This window comes from Nicotiana attenuata, unplaced genomic scaffold (assembly GCF_001879085.1).
Source record: "Nicotiana attenuata strain UT unplaced genomic scaffold, NIATTr2, whole genome shotgun sequence".
NCBI lineage: Eukaryota > Viridiplantae > Streptophyta > Magnoliopsida > Solanales > Solanaceae > Nicotiana > Nicotiana attenuata.
Window position 1 is genome coordinate 44,248 of NW_017675391.1, and position 20,524 is coordinate 64,771.

General features: G+C 40.7%; 1 protein-coding gene across 1 annotated transcript; it reads right to left on the bottom strand.

Moving 5' to 3' along the window:
- Positions 1 to 8,325: 8,325 nt before the first annotated feature.
- Positions 8,326 to 17,919, bottom strand: LOC109220022. Its single transcript, XM_019384481.1, has 6 exons — positions 17,851 to 17,919; positions 16,894 to 17,059; positions 13,296 to 13,460; positions 12,660 to 12,767; positions 9,052 to 9,127; positions 8,326 to 8,583 (listed from the first exon to the last, which is right to left on the bottom strand). Exons 1-6 carry the CDS (start codon positions 17,917 to 17,919, stop codon positions 8,529 to 8,531), a joined length of 639 nt encoding a protein of 212 aa, XP_019240026.1. The 3' UTR covers positions 8,326 to 8,528.
- Positions 17,920 to 20,524: the final 2,605 nt, after the last annotated feature.

Consider the following 20,524-nt stretch of genomic DNA (forward strand, 5'->3'; position numbering starts at 1 on the left):
TCTTCTAGTATAAACTAGGAGCAGAAACAACAAAGATTAACAAAGACAACCCAACACAATAGAAGAAAAGTTTTACTTTCTTCCACTCTTTCACATCTTTTTTAAATTGAACACAATATACATATATATACATATAAATTGATCCGAGAACTAAACTTCTGTACTCTATTGTCTCGCAGATGGTGAGAACCCGTGCTACCGGACGTGGCGGACAACCACCGGTACCACCCACTAGAGGTCGTGGTAGTGGTCGAGGTAGACCAGCGAGGGCAGCACCTGTAGATCCACCCGCTGCCCCGGTTCAAGACCAGCCTCCAGTTGTAGATGCTTCAGCAGCACCTGTGCAGGCACCAGCAGTGCCGATTGTGATTCTTGGCCTCCAGGAGGCTTTGGCTCAGATATTATCCGTTTGCACTGGCCTGGCTCAGGCAGTCTCAGCCACTACTGCAGCAGCTACCTCACAGACCGGGGGAGGTCATCAGACCCCCGCTGCTCGCACACCTGAGCAAGTTGTTCAGGGATTGCAGACACCCGGAGTTGCACCAGTTGCCCCAGTTGCACCAGCCGCACCAGCTCCAGACTATGTGGTTCTAGCTATGCCAGACGATGAGCAGCGTCGTCTTGAGAGGTTCGGTAGGTTCCAGCCTCCGGCCTTCAGTGGTGCTGAGGGCGAGGATGCTCAGGGATTTCTTGACAAGTGTCAGCGTATGCTTCGCACCGCAGGGATCTTGGAGTCGAGTGGAGTGGCTTTTACTACTTTCCAGTTCTCAGGGGCTACATTTACATGGTGGGAGGATTTGGAGAGGCGTAGGCCTGTCGGTGCAGCGCCCCTTACATGGCAGCAGTTCTCCACTCTCTTTCTGGAGAAGTATGTACCGCAGTCTCGCAGAGAGGAGCTGCGTCGTCAGTTTGAGTGGTTGGTTCAGGGGGACATGTCTTTGACCCAGTACGAGATGAGATTTTCACAGCTAGCTCGTCATGCTACTTGGATGATCCCGACAGATCGGGAGAGGATTAGGAGGTTCGTGGATGGCCTCAACTATTCACTCCGTATTTTGATGACCAGAGAGAGGGTTTTGGGTGCCTCGTTCGAGGAGGTAGTTGACATTGCTCGTGATATTGAGGCGATTCGCCGCAGGGAGCATGAGAAGAGGGAGGCCAAGAGGCCTCGAGGTTCTGGCAGTTTCAGTGGAGCTCCGTCTAAGGGCCAGTTCCAGCATGGTAGAGGTCGTTCCTTCAGGCCTCCTCAGTCAGCTCGCCCAGAGTATAGTGGGGCTTCTTCAGGCCGTGGTCATCAGGGATTCCAGCAGGGCCAGCCTTCACCCTTAGTGCCCTTCCCGCACAGAGCTCTTCTCATGCCTCTTCAGCCTAGGGTTCTTCTACAGTGAGGGGTTCCCTTCAGTCCCCTTCTCCAGCACCAGGCAGTTGCTACGAGTGCGGTGAGTTTGTCCATATGAAGAGAGAGTGTCCTCGGCGTCGTGGTGGCCGGTTTCAGCAGAGGGATCAGCCCTCGTCTTCTACTCCATCTACTTCAGCACCCTCCCAGTCAGATAGGGGTGGGGGCCAGGCAGCCAGGGGCCGCCCCAGGGGGAGGCCGATCTGGCGGTGGCCAGGCTTGATTCTATGCTCTCCCAGACAGGAGGGACGCCATTGCATCAGATGTTGTTATCACAGGTATTATCTCAGTCTGCCACAGGGATGCCTCTATCTTATTTGATCCCGGTTCTACCTATTCCTATGTGTCTTCATATTTTGCTCATCACCTGGGTACGACCCGTGGGTGCCTTGCTTTACCTGTGCATGTATCTACCCCGGTGGGTGATACTATTGTTGTAGACCATGTGTATCGGTCTTGTCTAGTGACTATTGGGGGTCTGGAGACCCGAGTTGATTTGTTGCTGTTGAGCATGGTAGATTTTGATGTTATTCTGGGTATGGATTGGCTATCTCCGTGCCATGCTATTCTGGACTGTCATGCCAAGACAGTCACATTGGCCATACCGGGTGTTCCGAGGATTGAGTGGCGTGGTATGACTGACTATGTTCCTAGCAGGGTGATTTCTTTCCTAAAGGCCCAGCGGATGGTTGGGAAAGGTTGTCTATCGTATTTGGCTTTTGTGAGAGATGTTGGAGCTGAGACTCCTAGTCTTGATTCTGTGCCCGTTGTGAGGGACTTCCCTGATGTGTTTCCAGCAGACCTGCCGGGCATGCCGCCGGACAGGGACATTGATTTTGGTATTGATCTGGTGCCGGGCACTCAGCCCATTTCTATTCCTCCGTATCGCATGGCACCAGCAGAGTTGAAAGAACTAAAGGATCAGCTTCAGGAGCTCCTAGATAAGGGGTTCATTCGTCCGAGTGTGTCACTGTGGGGTGCACCGGTCTTGTTTGTGAAGAAAAAGGATGGCACAATGAGAATGTGCATTGACTACAGGCAATTGAACAAGGTGACAGTGAAGAACAAGTATCCCCTGCCCCGTATTGATGATTTGTTTGACCAGCTCCAGGGGGCAAGGGTATTCTCCAAGATTGACCTCCGTTCAGGCTATCACCAGCTGAAGATTAGGGATTCAGATATTATGAAGACTGCTTTCCGGACGAGATATGGGCACTATGAGTTTCTGGTTATGTCCTTTGGGTTGACTAATGCCCCAGCAGCATTCATGCACTTGATGAACAGTGTATTTCGGCCGTATCTGGATTCATTTGTGATTGTTTTTATTGATGACATCCTGGTGTACTCGCGTAGCCAGGAGGAGCACGCACAACATTTGAGAGTGGTATTACAGAGATTGAGGGAGGAGAAGCTTTATGCAAAGTTCTCCAAGTGTGAGTTCTGGCTTGGTTCTGTGGCTTTCCTGGGGCACGTGGTGTCCAGTGATGGTATTCAGGTTGATCTGAAGAAGATAGAGGCGGTTCAGAGTTGGCCTAGACCGTCCTCAGCCACAGAGATTCGGAGTTCCCTCGGTTTGGCAGGTTATTATCGCCGGTTCGTCCAGGGTTTTTCATTTATTGCTTCGCCTCTGACCAAGTTGACGCAGAAGGGTGCACCATTTGTATGGTCGGACGAGTGCGAGGAGAGCTTTCAGAAGCTCAAGACAGCTTTGACCACAGCTCCAGTATTGGTATTGCCATCAGCTTCAGGTTCTTACACGGTATATTGTGATGCTTCGAGAGTTGGGATCGGATGTGTGTTGATGCAGGAGGGTAGAGTTATTGCATATGCTTCTCGGCAGTTGAAGCCTCATGAGAAGAACTACCCTGTTCATGACTTAGAGTTGGCTGCTATAGTTCATGCTTTGAAGATTTGGAGGCACTACTTATATGGCGTATCTTGTGAGGTATATACGGATCATCGCAGCCTTCAGCATTTGTTCAAACAGAAGGATCTTAATTTGAGGCAGCGGAGGTGGCTTGAGTTACTCAAGGATTATGATATTACCATTTTGTATCACCCGGGGAAGGCCAATGTGGTGGCCGATGCTTTGAGCCGGAAGGCGGTGAGTATGGGTAGTTTGGCGTACATTCCAGTTGGGGAGAGGCCCTTTGCAGTTGATGTCCAGGCTTTGGCCAATCGGATGGTGAGGTTAGATATTTCGGAGCCTAGTCGGGTGTTGGCTTGTGTGGTTTCTCGGTCTTCCTTGTATGACCGCATTAGAGAACGCCAGTATGATGATCCGCATTTGCTTGTACTTAAGGACAGGGTCCAGCATGGTGATGCCAGAGATGTGTCTATTGATGATGATGGCGTGTTGAGGATGCAGGGCCGGATTTGCGTGCCCAATGTGGATGGGCTTCGGGAGTTGATATTAGAGGAGGCCCACAGCTCGCGGTATTCCATTCATCCGGGTGCCGCGAAGATGTATCAGGATTTGATGCAGCACTACTGGTGGAGGAGAATGAAGAAAGATATTGTGAGTTATGTAGCTCGGTGTCTCAACTGTCAGCAGGTTAAGTATGAGCATCAGAGGCCCGGTGGTGTACTTCAGCGGATGGATATTCCAGAGTGGAAGTGGGAGAGGATTACTATGGATTTTGTGAGTGGTCTCCCTCGCACCTCGAGGAAGTTTGATTCGATTTGGGTGATTGTGGATCGGCTGACCAAGTCCGCGCACTTCATTCCGGTGTGTACTACCTATTCTTCGGAGCGGCTGGCAGGGATTTTCATCCAGGAGATTGTTCGGTTGCATGGGGTCCCAGTTTCTATCATCTCAGATAGGGGTACTCAGTTCACTTCCCAGTTTTGGAGGACTTTTCCGCAGGAGTTGGATACACAGGTGGAGTTGAGCGCAGCGTTTCATCCTCAGACGACGGGCAGTCCGAGCGTACCATCCAGATATTGGAGGACATGTTGCGTGCCTGTGTTATTGATTTTGGAGGTTCTTGGGCTGAGTTCTTGCCACTTGCAGAGTTTGCTTACAACAACAACTATCAATCCAGTATTCAGATGGCGCCGTATGAGGCCTTATATGGGAGACGGTGTAGATCTCCGGTTGGTTGGTTTGAGCCCGGCGAGGCTAGGCTATTGGGGACAGAGTTGGTCCAGGATGCCTTAGAGAAGGTGAAAGTGATCCAGGAGAGACTTCGTACAGCTCAGTCGCGTCAGAAGAGTTATGCGGACCGGAAGGTTCGAGATGTATCTTATATGGTGGGCGAGAAGGTCTTGTTGAAGGTTTCGCCCATGAAGGGCGTTATGAGGTTTGGGAAGAAAGGGAAGCTGAGTCCGCGGTTCATTGGGCCTTTGAGGTACTTAGGAGGATTGGGGAGGTGGCCTATATGCTTACTTTGCCACCCAGCTTGTCGGGGGTTCATCCGGTATTCCATATTTCTATGCTCCGGAAGTATGTTGGGGACCCGTCTCATGTGTTAGACTTCAGCACGGTTCAGTTGGATGATGACTTGACCTATGATGTGGAGCCAGTGGCTATTTTGGGTCGTCAGGTTCGAAAGTTAAGATCAAAAGGATATAGCTTCGGTGAAGGTGCAGTGGAGAGGTCGGCCCGTGGAGGAGGCTACCTGGGAGACCGAGCAGGAGATGCGGAGCAGATATCCTCACCTATTTGAGACGTCAGGTATGTTTCTTGACCCGCTCGAGGACGAGTGTTTGTTTAAGTTGGGGAGGATGTGACGACCTGACCCGTCGTCTCATGTGTTATCGCCTCGTTTTCCCCGTTTATTGCTTCTTCATGTTCCATTATCGGCATTTGGTGAGTTAGAGTCGAATTGGTTTGGTTTTGGTAGAAAGGGAGACATTTAGTCTCTTTAAGGAAGGCTTATATTGGAAAAGTCAACCGGATGTTGACTAATGAGTTAGAGGGCTCGGATGTGATTTCCGGTGATTCAGTTAGCTTCGGGGGATGATTTGTGACTTAGGAGTGTGATCGGAAGTGATTTTGGAGGTCCGGTGTAGAATTAGGCTTGAATTGGCGAAGTTAGCATTTTGGCGAATTCCGGTTGGTAGGTGAGATTTTGATCCGGGGCTCGGAATGGAATTTCGAGAGTTGCAGCGGCTTCGTTAGGTGATTTTGGATATGCGTGCAAACTTTCAGGTGATTCGGAGGTGATTTGGTTGGGTTTTTGATTGAATGTGAGTTTCGGAAGAATTTGAAGAACTTAGGCTTGAAATTGATGGGAAATGAGTATTTTTGTGTTGTTGGATGTGTTTTTAAGATTGGAACAAGTTTGAATAGGGTATTGGATCATGTCTGTGCTTTTGGTTGAGGTCCCGGGGGCCTCGGGGTGAGTTCGGATGGTTAAACGGGAGTTTTGGGAGTTTGCATATAGCTGAAGATTTGCTGCATCTGGTATTCTCGCTTCTGCGGGTCTTGAACCGCAGAAGCGGAGGTGCTTAAGCGGGGGAGTCACCGCAGAAGCGGTCCATGGGTTGGTAAGGTAGATCCGCAGAAGCGGACCATTCTTCGCATCAGCGGGTCCGCAGAAGCAGACTGGTAGTCGCAGAAGCGGTGTTGACCTTGAGAGGAAGTTCCGCAGAAGCGGAAATATAGCCGCAGAAGCGGTTTGGCATTTCTAAATGAATATCCGCAAAAGCGGGATTTTGGCCGCAGAAGCGGTCCCGCATAAGCGAAAGCGGGACCGCAGAAGCGAATATTGGTCTGGTTAAAAGGGTTTTTATTGAATATCTCATCCGCGAGCTTGGGATATTTTCCACCATTGTTGGGCGACCTTAAGAGCTTTTGGCGAGAATTAAAGGGAGTTTTGACTGGGAATCGATTGGAGGTAAGTCCCTTAGCCTAAATACATGAGAATATGATAAATTTAACATAGAAATTGGTTGAAATTCATCAAAAGGGGGTAAAGTTAGGGCTTGAGAATTGGTAATTTAAAAATGGAAATTGAAGGGTCAAATGGACTCCGATTTTGGTAAATTTGATATGCATGGACTCGTGGCGAGACGAGGAATCCGATGATGTGAATTTTATAATTTTTCGAGAAGTGGACCAGGGCTCGAGTTTTGCCAACTTCGTGATTTTCGATGTTTTTCGAGTCTTTTCGATTGGGTTATATTCCCTTAGCCTATTGGAATGTATTCCTTGTGGTTTTGATCAGATTTGACGCGCGAGGAGGTCAATTCGAGAGGAAAAGGCATAGCGAGCTAGACTTTGGGCCGGCTTGAGGTGAGTAATAGGTGTAAATGATGAACTGAGGGTTTGAAACCCCGGAATTTCACGCTATATTAAGGCGAGGCGCGCGCTCTATGACGAGTGCGGGGTCGTTTGTTATTGGGGATTGTGACATGGTCCGTCCCGGTGATGTTTTACCATGTTTTTCTACTAGAACTTGTTGGAAATCATCGTTACATGGATTTGACTATTGTATTTGGGCTTCGTGCCGGCTATTCGAATCCTTCAGGGATTGATATCACTGATTTTGCATACTTTGCATATTGTTTAACCTCATTCCAAGGTTTTAAGTACTATTTTGCAAACTCAGCCCCTCTTCTCAGATTTGAAAACTTAAATGACATTTTAAATGATATTTTGGGCTGTGAATTACTGATTTAAAATGCCCAAGAGGCTTATAGTGATTTCTGGATACATGGTTGGCTCGGGCTGCACGCCGCAGCAGTACTATATTGATATTGAGGCCGAGGGCCTGGTTGGTGCCACGAGATGGCTCGATTATTTGCGCTTGGGCTGTAGGAGCCCCTCCGGAGTCTGTACACACCCCCAGTGAGCACCCTCGACGATAAACATATATGGTTGGCTCGGACTGCACGCCGCAGTGGGTACCTGAGTGTACCGGCATATGCATTGCATTGAATTCATGCATTATTACTTACCTGTTTTACCAGGCATGGTTCTTTCTGTACTATTATTTCATTGACTTGTTAGTTTTACTGTTAAAGGTTTGGTACTGCCAGTTATAGTTGCCTTGTGTTTTTCAGTGATTTCTTATCTTCAGCCATTATTTATGTTTATTACTCATTGAGTCGGAGTACTCACTTTACTCCCTGCACCTTGTGTGCAGATCTAGGTGCATCACAGGCTGAGTGAGGATTATCTAGCAGCACAGCAGCATCGGGGAGCATTGAGGTAGCTGCATGGCGCTCGCAGCCTTCGTCTCCCCCTCCTATCTTTATTCTCTTTTATTCCGCATTTTATCCTAGACAAAATGTATTAGGTGGAAACTCTGTATTAGAGGCTCATGTTCGTGACACCGGGTCCTAGTTTGGTATTTATGTTTTCAGTATTTTGTTAAACTTCCGCGTATTGTTCAACATTTCTAAACTTTTGATAAAAATGGCTTAGTTATTAATATCTGTGCTTTTAAGTTATGAACCATCCAATGTAGAAAATATGGTTGAAAGGTCGGGCTTGCCTAGCAATGTGTTGGACGCCATCACGACCGGGGATTGGGTCGTGACACGTGTCGAAGACACTGTCCTTAAGGATATTTCGCCTACACCGTAATAAACAAAATTAGGCGTATCCCCCAGGATTCAACAAGTTATTCTAGTATAAACTAGGAGCAGAAACAACAAAGATTAACAAAGACAGCCCAGCACAATAGAAGAAAAGTTTTACTTTCTTCCACTCTTTCACATCTTTTTTAAATTGAACACAATATATATATATAGTCCAAAGTGGACATATGATTGTCAAGAAAGAATCGTTACTAAATCAAAGCCAAGAAACGTTACATATTTAAAAGCCATTAAGCTTGGAACGTTATCAGATAGATAGATTCAAAATACTAATTGATTTTGATAGTCATAATAATAATAAATAATAATAATAATAATAATAATAATAATAGCCATTTAAAGCTAATAAATATTATATTCAAAGCTATTCAAATTTACTATTAAACACATTAAATATATTCAAATTAATAGTATAATAAAGATCCATTAATATAATATAACAAGAATGAACCTAGACAACAATTTGAATATCTCTTTTTGAGTTACCAAATTATTTTTCAAACAGAACCTACAATAATATGTTTGCATTTACTTCACTTGGAGTAAATTATGATAGAGAATTAGCCAAGAGAAACCGTGGCATCTATACATTTAGAGTCCAGGGACAAATATGTACCACTTCATCGATGATTTGGTACCTTCAGGAGCAACAGGAAAAAATTTACAGTTATATTTCTACGACAATGAAAATGAGCTAAAAAATCGAATGGCCTTATGGAATAAAATTAATGAAACAGTTATCAGGAAACTCATGGATATACTAAAGGTCAATCCTTATTCCGCTTTTCTGAGATCATTAACATATGTTCCAAATTTATCTGAATTTTACATTGCACTTAAATCAAATTCTAGCTTAGACCAACGAACATATAATTTACCAACAGCATCTAAAGTTGGTGCAATATAGATAGAAGACCAAACAAATGATAGAATTTCCACACCACATATTCGGATATACACTCACAGTAATAAAAGCCAGTTGGTAAATTATTATTATGGATGTTATGATCCATTACAATACCTATTGTTATTCCCATATGGTCAAAATGGATGGCATTGTGGTATTAAAAAAATTAAAAAAACATATAATTATTCAAATTAATTACCAAGTATACTGTGAATGTGAACAACTGCCAAGCATAAGGAACATGACTTCAACCGATGGGCTGCTTGATATGGAATCTGAAGTTTTATCAAAAGGAAAAAAGAAAAGAGAAATGGTTTCTTGCCATGAATATTATTGTTACAAAATTCAAATAAGAGACAATGAACCGAATGAAACTTTACATCCTGGAAGGGTATTTCAACAGTACATTGTTGACCAATATATAAAACTTTGAGACACAAATATTAGATTTTATTTTATTTAATCAACATTTATTTTATTTTATTTAATCAAGATTAATTCTATCTCTAACCCAAGTTTTGTCAAATCCCATTAACTGCAGCAAGGTAACAATCTTACAGAGTAAATGAAGTTGACTTACTAACAACACAAGTTCATTAAGGGATTTGCTTGAAGTGGGATTTTGTAACGACCCGACCGGTCGTTTTGAGCTTTTGCACTTTGATCGCTAGTTCCCGGGCATGACTTGCCCCTTGTAATGTATTATGACTGATGTAGATCGTTGGTTTTGGTTTTCAGGAATATCGGGATAAATTTGAAGGAACAATCTCAGTTGAAAGCTTTGAATTGGAAAGGTTTGACCAAGGGTTGACTTATTAGCATGTGAGCTCGGATCAGGATTTTTATGATTTGGTTAGCATCGTGGGGTGATTTATGACTTAGGCGCGCGATCGGAATGCATTTTGGAAGTCCGTGGAAGGATTTGGCTTGAATTGGCAAAGTTAGTATTTTGACGAATTTCGGTTGATAGGTGAGATTTTGATCCGAGAGTCGGAATGGAATTTCGAGAGTTGCTGTAGCTTCGTTATGTGATTTGGGATGTGTGTGCAAAATTTCAGATCATTTGGACGTGGTTTGGTTGGGTTTTTTATCGAAAGCGTATTTGGGAAGTTTGAGTTTCGGGTAATTTGATGTTGTTTGAGGTGTTTTGATGATTGGAACAAGTTTGAATGAGGTTTTAGGATATGTTGGTGTCTTTGGTTGAGGTCCCGGGGGCCTCGGGGTGATTTCGGATGGCTAACGGGAAGTTTGGAACTTGGAAAAGATAGCAGAAAATGCAGCAGCAGTGCAGGCCTAATTTCGCCTTCGCGTTCGTGTGCCTGGGGCCGCGTTCGCGTAGCAGGAGTTTGGCGGGCCAGGTTTTGCTCTTCGCGTTCGCGTTAGGGTGTTCGCGTTCGCGGAGGGTGAGTTTCTTGAGCTTCGCGTTTGCGGGGAGTTATTCGCGTTCGCATAGGAGGGTCTGGAGTTCCATTTGTTTTGTTCATCGCGTTAGCAGCCTAGGTGGTCGCGTTCGCGTAGTTGAAGCTGTGGAAGCATCGCGTTCGCGGGTGTTCAGACGCGTTCGCATAGGGTGATTTTTGGCCAAGGGATTATTTGTGCATCGCGAACGCGAGAAGGCCCTCGCGTTCGCATAGAAGGAAATCATAGCTGGGCAGAAGGGTTTTTAAAACATGTCATCCGCGAGCCTAAGTCATTTTTCCACCATTGTTGAACATTTTGAGAGCTCTTTGGGAGAAATTGAAGAGGGATTCGAAGAGGATTGATTGGAGGTAAGTTTTATGAACCAAAAACGTGATTTTATTGTGAAATTAACCTAGAAATTCATGGAAATTTAGCAAAAAATGGAAGAACTAGGGCTTGGGATTTTGAGATTTTGAATTGGGATTTGAAGGGCCATTTGAGGTCGGATTTGAGAGTTTTGATATGTATGGACTCGTGGAAGGATAAGGAACCCGTTGATGTGAAAATTTCTGAGTTTCGAGAAGTGGGCCCGGGGCTCGGGTTTTGCCAATTTCGGGATTTTTGATATTTTTCGATTGTTTTCGGTTGGGTTTTGTCCCCTTAGCATATTGTGACATATTCGTTCTGGTTTTGGTCAGATTCGACGCGCGAAGAGGCCGATTTGAGGGGCACAGGCGTCGCGAGCTAGAGAATTCGCCGGTTCGAGGTGAGTAATGATTGTAAATGATATTCTGAGGGTTTGAAACCCCGTATTTGCACATCGTAGTGCTATATTGAGGTGACTTGCACGCCGGATAGCGAGCGTGGGGTAGAGCACCGTTGGGGATTGTGACTTGGTCCGTCCCGATAGATGAATTTATTGCGTGTTTGACTGAAATTTACTTGTTCATCATAATTTGGGTTGATTGCCATATTTAGGTTTCGTGCCAGCTATTTGAACCCTTCGGGGATTGTTGTTAATATTTTCTCACTGTTTTGATTTTATACCTGAACTCAGTCATGTATTTTCCACTGTTTTTAAGACTCGGCCAAGTTTATTTTGCTTTAACACTTAAAATGATATTTCCAATAATATTTGGGCTGAGCATCATGTTTTACTGTTGCCCTAGTGGCTTATGTGATTTTTGACTGAGTAAGGCCGAGGGCCTGTATTGTGAGGATACTTTTGGATCGGGCTGCACGCCGCAGCAGTGAGATACTGATTTGATATGAGGCCGAGGGCCTAGATTTGATGCCACGAGATGGCTTGATATTGCGCTTGGGCAGTAAGGGGCCCCTCCCGGAGTCTGCACACCCCCAGTGAGCGCCGTCAACGATAAATGGATCGGGCTGCACGCCGCAGCGATATATGGATCGGGTTGCACGCCACAGCGGTACTGGTACTGTTCTATATGTTTACTTTATTTCATTTGTCTGCCATTATCTGTTGTTTGTGCTATTTCATGCAATACCTACCTGATTGCCTGACATTATCTGAAAACTGAGTGTTGTGCCCGAGGGGCGAATTACTGTGCTTATCTGCACTATTGTTCGCATTCACTGTTTTCTAAAAAGGGTTTTACACTGCTCTCTACAGCATGACGGTTTGTTTTACGTGATTTCTTACTGCTCAGTAATTATTTACCTTTATTACTCACTGAGTTGGAGTACTCACTTTACTCCCTGCACCTCGTGTGCAGATGCAGGTATTTATTCACCCGGTAGCGGGTTTTGGCTGACTGGAGGCAGAGCTATAGGAGTTTAGCGAGGTGACTGCTAGCGTTCGCAGCACCGCTTCTCTCTCTGTTGTTCATTATTCCTGTTCAGTGTATTTTTAAACCTTGTAGTTGTATTTACACTCTTATAGATGCTCGTGACTTGTGACACCCCGATTAGGGCTGTGTTGGGTTGTACTTCCGCTAATTAATATTATTAAATTATATTTAGACTGCTTATTCATGTTTAACTATTTTTGAAAAGGTTATATGGGTTAGTAGGCTGGCCTTGTCTTCACGAGAGGTGCCATCACGACCACAGCGAGGATTTGGGTCGTGACAGATTTCACATTATCTGAAGTGAAAATTTTAGTATTCTAAAATCCTACCATACCAGTCATCTTTTCATATATGTGCGCTTGGGTAAAATATTGCCATACTAAATAATATACATTCCAACATAAGAGATTAAAAAATGAAGAAGAACTACCCAAGTAAGTCAAATATGGCATTAAGTAATAGTATAACAGAGAAACTAATGGAGGAGCCAAAGGAAAATGTCCTACTACTACCACAAATGACATATCCAGCTTATGACAAGATGAACAGCATGCCTTAGGTTTTCATTGAATAAAGTATTAGTGAACCATACCTTCAATTGTAAGATTAAACACTTTGACAGCAGCTGCTAAAAAATTCTCTTTCCGGTGTGATCCCAGTTGCACCAGCAACAAATAATTTCTTCTTTTGACTGAATAACCTAGTTAGGACACAGAAATACATTACTAAAATTCAAAACTTGAAAGCAACCTCCACAGTCCTTTCAATATCAGTAAGGGAACCAAGAACTGAAATTGGATCTTAATTTCCCATTTAGGACCTTTTGGATCTACTGTCGTTGTAAAGCTAAGTTTCTCAAATCAGAGATAGTACAACACATTAATCAATAACAAATGCGAGTAATAAATCCATAAAAATACATATAAATTAAACCCATTAATTTAATTGGAAGAAATTAATAGAGTTGAGAAATGCAAAAACTAGGGCTGTCGGCGTAAGAGCCAATACACCAGTCTTCTGATTCTCTGCTATGTTTTCTCTACGGCACTGGTGAGAGCAGTCGTCTCACTCCCTCATACGTACATGAAAAATTATAGTACAAAACAGAATGAAGAAAATATTTGTTCTGCAGCGCGAGCTGAAGCACAAATCAAGATTCCTACCCGCAATAGCTATGAAGAAACATAGATTCATAGAACAACAAACTAATGAAAACATATTAACTTACCGGAGTATGTTGACGGGAGATTGCCGACGAATTGGGGAGTTCTGGGAGTCTTTGATTTGGGGAAATAGCTAACCTTTGGGAGTATTTGATTTGGGAAAAACCTAAGCCGTAAGAAGAGTGTTTCTTTTTCTATTATTGTTAAGTTAAATTTCACAAAAAAAGGTGCTTAAATTTTCTGAAAATTGTAACTTTGCGCTAAAATTTAGTGCGAGATTAGCTGGAAAGGCTCAATTTTTTTGTTTAATTTTTTTCAAAAGATTTTTGTTATTTAATATATGAAGAAAAATAAAAAATTATAAAAAAACATATTATTTCTAAATTTAACAAAATTACCAAATTGTGGGGGTTAGTAACCGCCGCAAATTGTAGATATTGTTGCGATTCGCAAACCTCCACAACAAAAACGCCACAAAAAACAATTATTTTGTGGGAGCTAAAATAAATGTCACAAAATATATTAATAGTGGGGGTTTCTAAACCCACACAAATAAACCGTCCCAAATTGAGCCTTTTTTTGTAGTGCACAAAGATTTGAATTTATTTTATTTAATTAAGATTTATTCAGAGTTGAAGTACTACAAGGGATTATTGATCTTTTAAGACAAGGAGAAAGAGATGCTTCACATATTGGAAAAAAACATTTCTTCCTGGTAGTTTTATAGGAGGTCCAAGAGATATGCGTCGGAGATATATGGATGCTATTGCATTGGTACAACGTTTTGGAAAGCTCGACATATTTTTAACAATGACTTGCAATCCTTCTTGGCCTGAAATACAAGAACATTTATTGCCAACGGATGATGTACAAATTAGACCAGATTTAATAAGAAGAGTATTTAGAGCAAATGTAGAGGAGCTTAAAACAGATATTCAGAAAAGGAATATTTTTGGAAAGGTTGCAGCTTTTATGTATACTATCGAGTTTCAGAAACGCGGTCTTCCGCATGCTCATCTCCTTATTATACTCAAAGATAGATACAAATTACTCACTCTAGAAGCTTATGATAAAATTGTTGGTGCTGAATTACCCGATCGCAACACGGACCATGATCTATATAAACTTGTAATAAAACACATGATTCATGGACCTTGTGATTATTTAAATCCTACAAATTCTTGCATGGAAAAGAAGGGAAAATGTAAGTTTAAATATCCAAAAGAAATTATTGAACAAACAACAAAAAGGAAAAAACTCATATCCACTTTACCGAAGACGAAAAATAACACCAATCCAAGTTAAAGGACGCATAATTGATAATTCTTGGGTTGCTCCATACAATCCATATTTACTCTGTAAGTTCAATTGTCATATCAATGTTGAAATATGTTCTGATATAAAAGTTGTCAAATATATTTACAAATATATTTGTAAAGGACATGACAAAATTGCTTTTTCTGTGCATGGTAATGATACAAATGTAGAAATAAATGAAATTAAAGAATACCAATCCGTAAGATGGGTTTCCCACCAGAGGCCGCATGACGTTTGTTTAGATTTTCCATAAGTGAAATGGCTCCAACTGTTTGCCAACTTCAGCTAAATCTTGAAGGACAACAATTTATATCTTTCAAAAGTAACCAAAGTGTGAATCAAATAATAAACAATCCAATGGTTAACAAAACAATGTTAACTGAGTTTTTTACAATGAACAGGACTAACAAAGATGCTATAAATCTCAATTTACTGTATAAAGAGTTTCCTGAATATTTTGTGTGGTCATCAACTGACAAAATGTGGTCACGTCGAAAATAACGTCCAGCTATTGGACGTATTGTAACATGTCATCCGACAGAAGGAGAAAGATATTATCTTAGGTTATTTCTAATGAACGTAAGAGGACCCAAATCATATGAAGATCTTCTTAAAGTGAATGGGAAATGTTGCAGTACACTTAGAAGCTGCGGAAAAAAGGAGCTTATTACATTCTGATAACAGTTTAATTGAGTGTATGTCCGAAGCAGTGACCTATCAAATGCCTTGCAATGAGACGCTTATTTACGACATTATTAGTTTACTGTAGTCCTGCTAATCCAAAAGAACATTGGGAAAAGTTTAAAGATTCTATGTCAAAAGATTAGAAAAATTCCAAATATGGGAAAAAAAGATATCCAGTATTCAGTTATAAATCACATCAACGAAATTTTACTTTCAATGGGGCATAACATAAGTCAATTCAAATTTATTTCCGAGAATATTACACCTTCAAGAATAATAACTGAGGCAAAAGATGTTCATTTGATCTCTATAATATTAAGTCTGTTGATACCATTATTGCCAAAAAAAAAATAAAAAAAAAAAAGATGGACCCAAGGAATAACATTAGATGGGTAAAAAGAGAAAATAATGAAAATCATATTCAAAACTTTTTTTTGAGATTTTGTAAAATGGGAAGAAAAGTATATTTAATATACTATAGAATGGGATTCGATCGATCTTGCACCCTAAGGCTGGGGGTTTACAAGTTTAACCATGGTATCCGAACGGCATAGCATAGACCAAAAGTTTAACCCCTCCCTCATTTTCACCTTCCCCCTCTTCACTCATTTCTAAAATGAATTGGCAATGGATTTGAACTCTTAATAAAGTTATATTAAGTGATATATTAGTGGAAGCCAAAATATTTTGAAAGATACCAAAAAAATACTCCTACAAAGAATATCATATAAACGAAGTGAAAAATCAATTTAAAGTAAAAGAAAAAATAATACTTCCCTTGTTTGCAACATCTATTTTAACGTACATTATTGTCCATACTATTACATGGTCGAAGGAGGAGGGAGAAAAGTGGAACCAAAAGAAGTTCAACTCCGATTTTTGTCCACATATCTATTTCTATTACATGATGAGAGAAGGAGAAAGGACATTAAACATCAAATTTACATTTATTGAACGGAAAAATTTCACCGATTACAAAGATTATTCTCTCCTTTCTGTCGGTGGCCAAAGATTAGTGGATATCTTAATATACACACATACATACATACATACATATATACATATATATATATATATATATATATATATATATATATATATATATATATATATATATATATATATATATATACATATATATATACACACACATACATATATTTTTAAAAACATATGCCTCGATGGGCAACATCATCATCATATCGTACCCAACCATAATAGGCTCGGTAAAAACGCACCTGGCCCTCACAAGGCTTGGTATAATCGTACCCGCCGACATGGAGCTTGGTAAAATCCAACTGATCAGTAGTTGCACAATAGGTGTTGTACCCGGTTGACTATAGCGCAGCTTGATAAGTGTGGATTTTGACCACTTATTAGTACCTTCTTGATTTAGTTTTAGTCCGAAAGTGTTGATTTGTGTTCCTAAAATGAATGAAAGTGTGCAAATTGCAGGAATGTTGGAGATTTAGACCCTAATGAAGAAATCCAACTCAAAAAGGAGTGTTCCGGCTCACAAGGAGAGAAGGGGCACAACAGACCAAAAGTGCGGTCCGTAGAAGTATGTCTGCGACTGCAGAAGAAAACGCGGACCGCAAAAGTCTCTCTACGGCCGCAGATCTATTATTGAAGCTCGAGGGTGGAATGAAGAGAAGTGCGTACCGTACACAATTCGGGCGGCCGTAGAACATGGTCGCACTAACAAGAATTCAGAAAGTTCAGATAGTGTGCAAAATGACCAAGACTGAAGCCTTGCCTGAAGTGCGGACAGTACATGGAATTGTACGGCCGCAGAAGACGAAGTGCAACCGCAAATCAAATTATGCAGCTGCAGAATCTCTCAACCTGCAGACTCAAGCAAAGAGCGGAATGCACATGGAATTATGCGGCCGCAAAACATCCCGAAGGGCATTTTGGTCATCGAATTTTGGGCCACTATAAATAGATAATCACTTTTTTAAGTCAAGTTTTTGATGTTTTTAAGCTGTGCCGTTGTATTTTACCATTTTGGGTAATTTGTGATCATTTTGGGAAAAAACATCATAGTTTATCATTTTAATTTTATATTACGACTTTAATTAATATTTCNATCATCATAAACTCTAATTGTTAAATGTTGAGTGGATATGTCTTCAACTATGAACTCAAAGTGCTCATTCTAGATCGGATTTAAACAGTTATCCTTAACAAAGGAAACAAAATCTGGCGTTATACATTCCTCATCAGGAGATAAATAAATTAAGAAGGACAATAAAAGGATCAGACTTCCCAATGATGTCTTTATTAGTCAACTCTTTGGCTTCGATGAGCTTGACTTGTAATATACCAACTGGCTTTAGCTCCAGGTTACTGCAAGTAACGTTAGACCTAGACAGTAGACAGACAGAGTACTGGAAAGTGGAAACTAAAGTCAAGGGTTTTTGTCTTTTTGTATATTTAATATATAAATCAAAATAAAATTTAAATATATATATATATATATATATATATATATATATATTCTTAACGGGTTAACGGATTATCCGTTAAGAAAATTGAATAATCAGCCCCCAAACCGATAAGCCGTTAATAAAAAAAATCTCAATCCGTTCCCCGTTCGTTAAGCTGTTAATCCGTTACCAGTAAGCCATTAAGCTTCGGCTTGGTTCGATTTTCGGTTTCGGATTGGTTTTGAACATCCCTAGGCATGTCTTGTTAGTTCTATTTTTAGAGAATGCTTATTATACAATCTTCATAATGCCTCCGAATATCTCTTAATATTTTCCTTATATTTTCTTAGCAATATAATTGTGAATATTTAACTTCAACATATCTGGTATTTCCGTTTTCTTCATGCTTTCTTAGTATATTTTGTACATGCATACTGTTAGTCCAAACTCTTCTACAGAAGCACATAGAATTTAACATCAAGAAAGAAAATTGTAATGAAAAGGGAGCTAAGGTGTTTGACGATATGCCTAAAAAGTACTGAATAATATTTGTTTTCTCCATTCCTTTTTTCGGGTATTCTATAATTTAATCTATCATCCAACACCCAAAGATGCATCACTTACTTCCACTAGACAGAGTTATTAACAATATATTATGCAATATATACCATTTTGTCTATTGCAATATTGCTACTGTGAATATATCCAAATAAACATTATTCAAACTGGCATGAAGTTCCTTATTCATGGCTATCACTCTGCTGCATTGCAAGTATTCATGGTTGAATTCATTAGTCGTTGCACCTTTGATCTGTTTAAAACCCTCTTAAAGGGCTTCATTATAGTTATATTGGCTCAAACGGAAGGGAAACAACATTTCTTGATCCTTTCATATTTATGTCAAAATAATATTGTGCTTGAACAAAATCCATTTGTATTCCTCTGGAATTTTGGTGAGTACAAGTAGTTAGCTATTTTTAAGTTTAAAATGGAAAGTTGGATTAATGTTGAAAAAACAATTACAAATGAATTATAATTCTAGTTTTGCATCTTGGAAAAAAGTTCATTTACATTACCCTCACCTGCATGTCTGTTGTCCAACATCCCATTTGTATTATCTCATAACAACAAGCTCATTGATTATAGCTAAAAATAAACTTTGACATCATATCATTTCTGGAGATGACACTAATTAAGCAATTACTTAGGCACATTTATTTTTTAGAGTGAAATTTTTTCAACATGCTCAAGGGGTCATAAAAGATAATGGATATTGCACTGAAAATGCTATATTAGTTTGAAAAGAAGACCTTCATCTTAGAGGTGATTAGCACTAAATTAATTTTCTGTGTACTATTAGCCTTGTGAAACCAGCATAATGTAATTATCTAATCTTCTCCATAAGATTGTTTAGAAGACTTTATGACCATAATACGAATCTCCTTGGAAGCCACCATTAGAAAAACATTACCCTTTTCTATCCCCTTGTTCTACTTACTCGTGTACCTTATTAAGTATTTTAGGCAATAACATGTGATATTTCTTCCAACATGATTTGTAGTTTAAGGTAAAAATTGCAACATGAACTTCTCCTTTGGTAGCGCCATGGTAAAAATGTCCGCAACTTGATCCTCGGACTTGCAAAACTTTGGCTCGATCACTCCTTCTTCAACTTTTTCTCTGATGAAGTGATACTTCACTGCTATGTGCCTTGTTCTGCTGCTGTAAATTGGATTCTTTGCCATTGGTATGGTTGACTTGTTGTCACAAAATAACTTTGTTGCCTTGTCTTGCTTTTCTCCAACATTTTCTAAAATTCTTCTAAGCCAGACTTCTTGAGAAGTTGCAATTGCTGCTGAAATATATTCAGCTTCTGCTGATGATTGTGCTACTATTTCTTGCTTCTTTGATTTCCAAGAAAATGCTCCCGATCCAAGTGAAAACATAAAACCAAATGTGCTTTTCATGTCATCTTTTGAACCTGCCCAATCACTGTCACAAAATCCAATTAAAGTTAATTCTTCACCCTTGAAATATAGTTGCATGAAGCATAAATGTCAGCAAGGTCTCTCATTTTAACCGGAGTACTTGTTGGACTCGAAATGCTAGAGCTTGCTTCGTTGCTTGAAGGTGAGGAAGGATCAGCTTCTGGAACTTCTTCCTCCTTATTTTCTTCTTCATTCTCAGCCACCACCATGTTTTTTGTAGCCTCATTCTTTTCCCAATTCCAACTGGCTCCTTCATCAGACAACACATCTTTGCTTGTGATGACATTTTTCCTCTTCAAGCTATACATTCTATAGCCCTTTGACTTTGAGCTATAGCCAACAAAAATGCACTTCTCACTTGTTTCATCAAGCTTGCTCCTCTTTTCTTTCGGGATTTGAGCATAGCAAATGCACCCAAAAACTTTCAAGTGCTTCACTGAAGGTTTCCTCTTACTCCAAGCTTTCAAGGGGGTCTTATTTTGCACTGCCTTGGTCGGACACCTGTTTATCAAGTATACCGCCGTATACACTGCTTCAGCCCAAAAAGTAATTGGCATTCCTTTCTCTTTCAACATAGTTTTTGCCATTTCAACAACCGTTTGATTTTTTCTTTCGGATACACCATTTTGTTGTGTTGTGTACCCAACGGTTAGTTGCCTTTCAATGCCTTCATCTTCACAAAAATTTTCAAATTGTTTTGAGGTATATTCTTTACCTCGATCACTTCTTAGCACCTTTATATATTTCCACTTTGTTTTTCCACAAGGCTCTTGAATTTTTTAAAAATGCCATACACCTTGGATTTTTGTTTCATAAAATAAACCTAAGTCATCCGTGTATAGTCATCAATGAACAAGATAAAATACTTGTTACATC

Coding starts and splice junctions, on each gene's coding strand:
- LOC109220022 (XM_019384481.1), bottom strand. CDS start 17,919: ATGCCTAGGGATGTTCAAAACCAATCCGAAACCGAAAATCGAACCAAG. Junction 13,461..16,893: donor GGCCGCCCGAATTGTGTACG/GTACGCACTTCT, acceptor AGAAAATTTAAG/CACCTTTTTTTGTGAAATTT. Junction 12,768..13,295: donor TCTCCCGTCAACATACTCCG/GTAAGTTAATAT, acceptor TGTCCTAACTAG/GTTATTCAGTCAAAAGAAGA.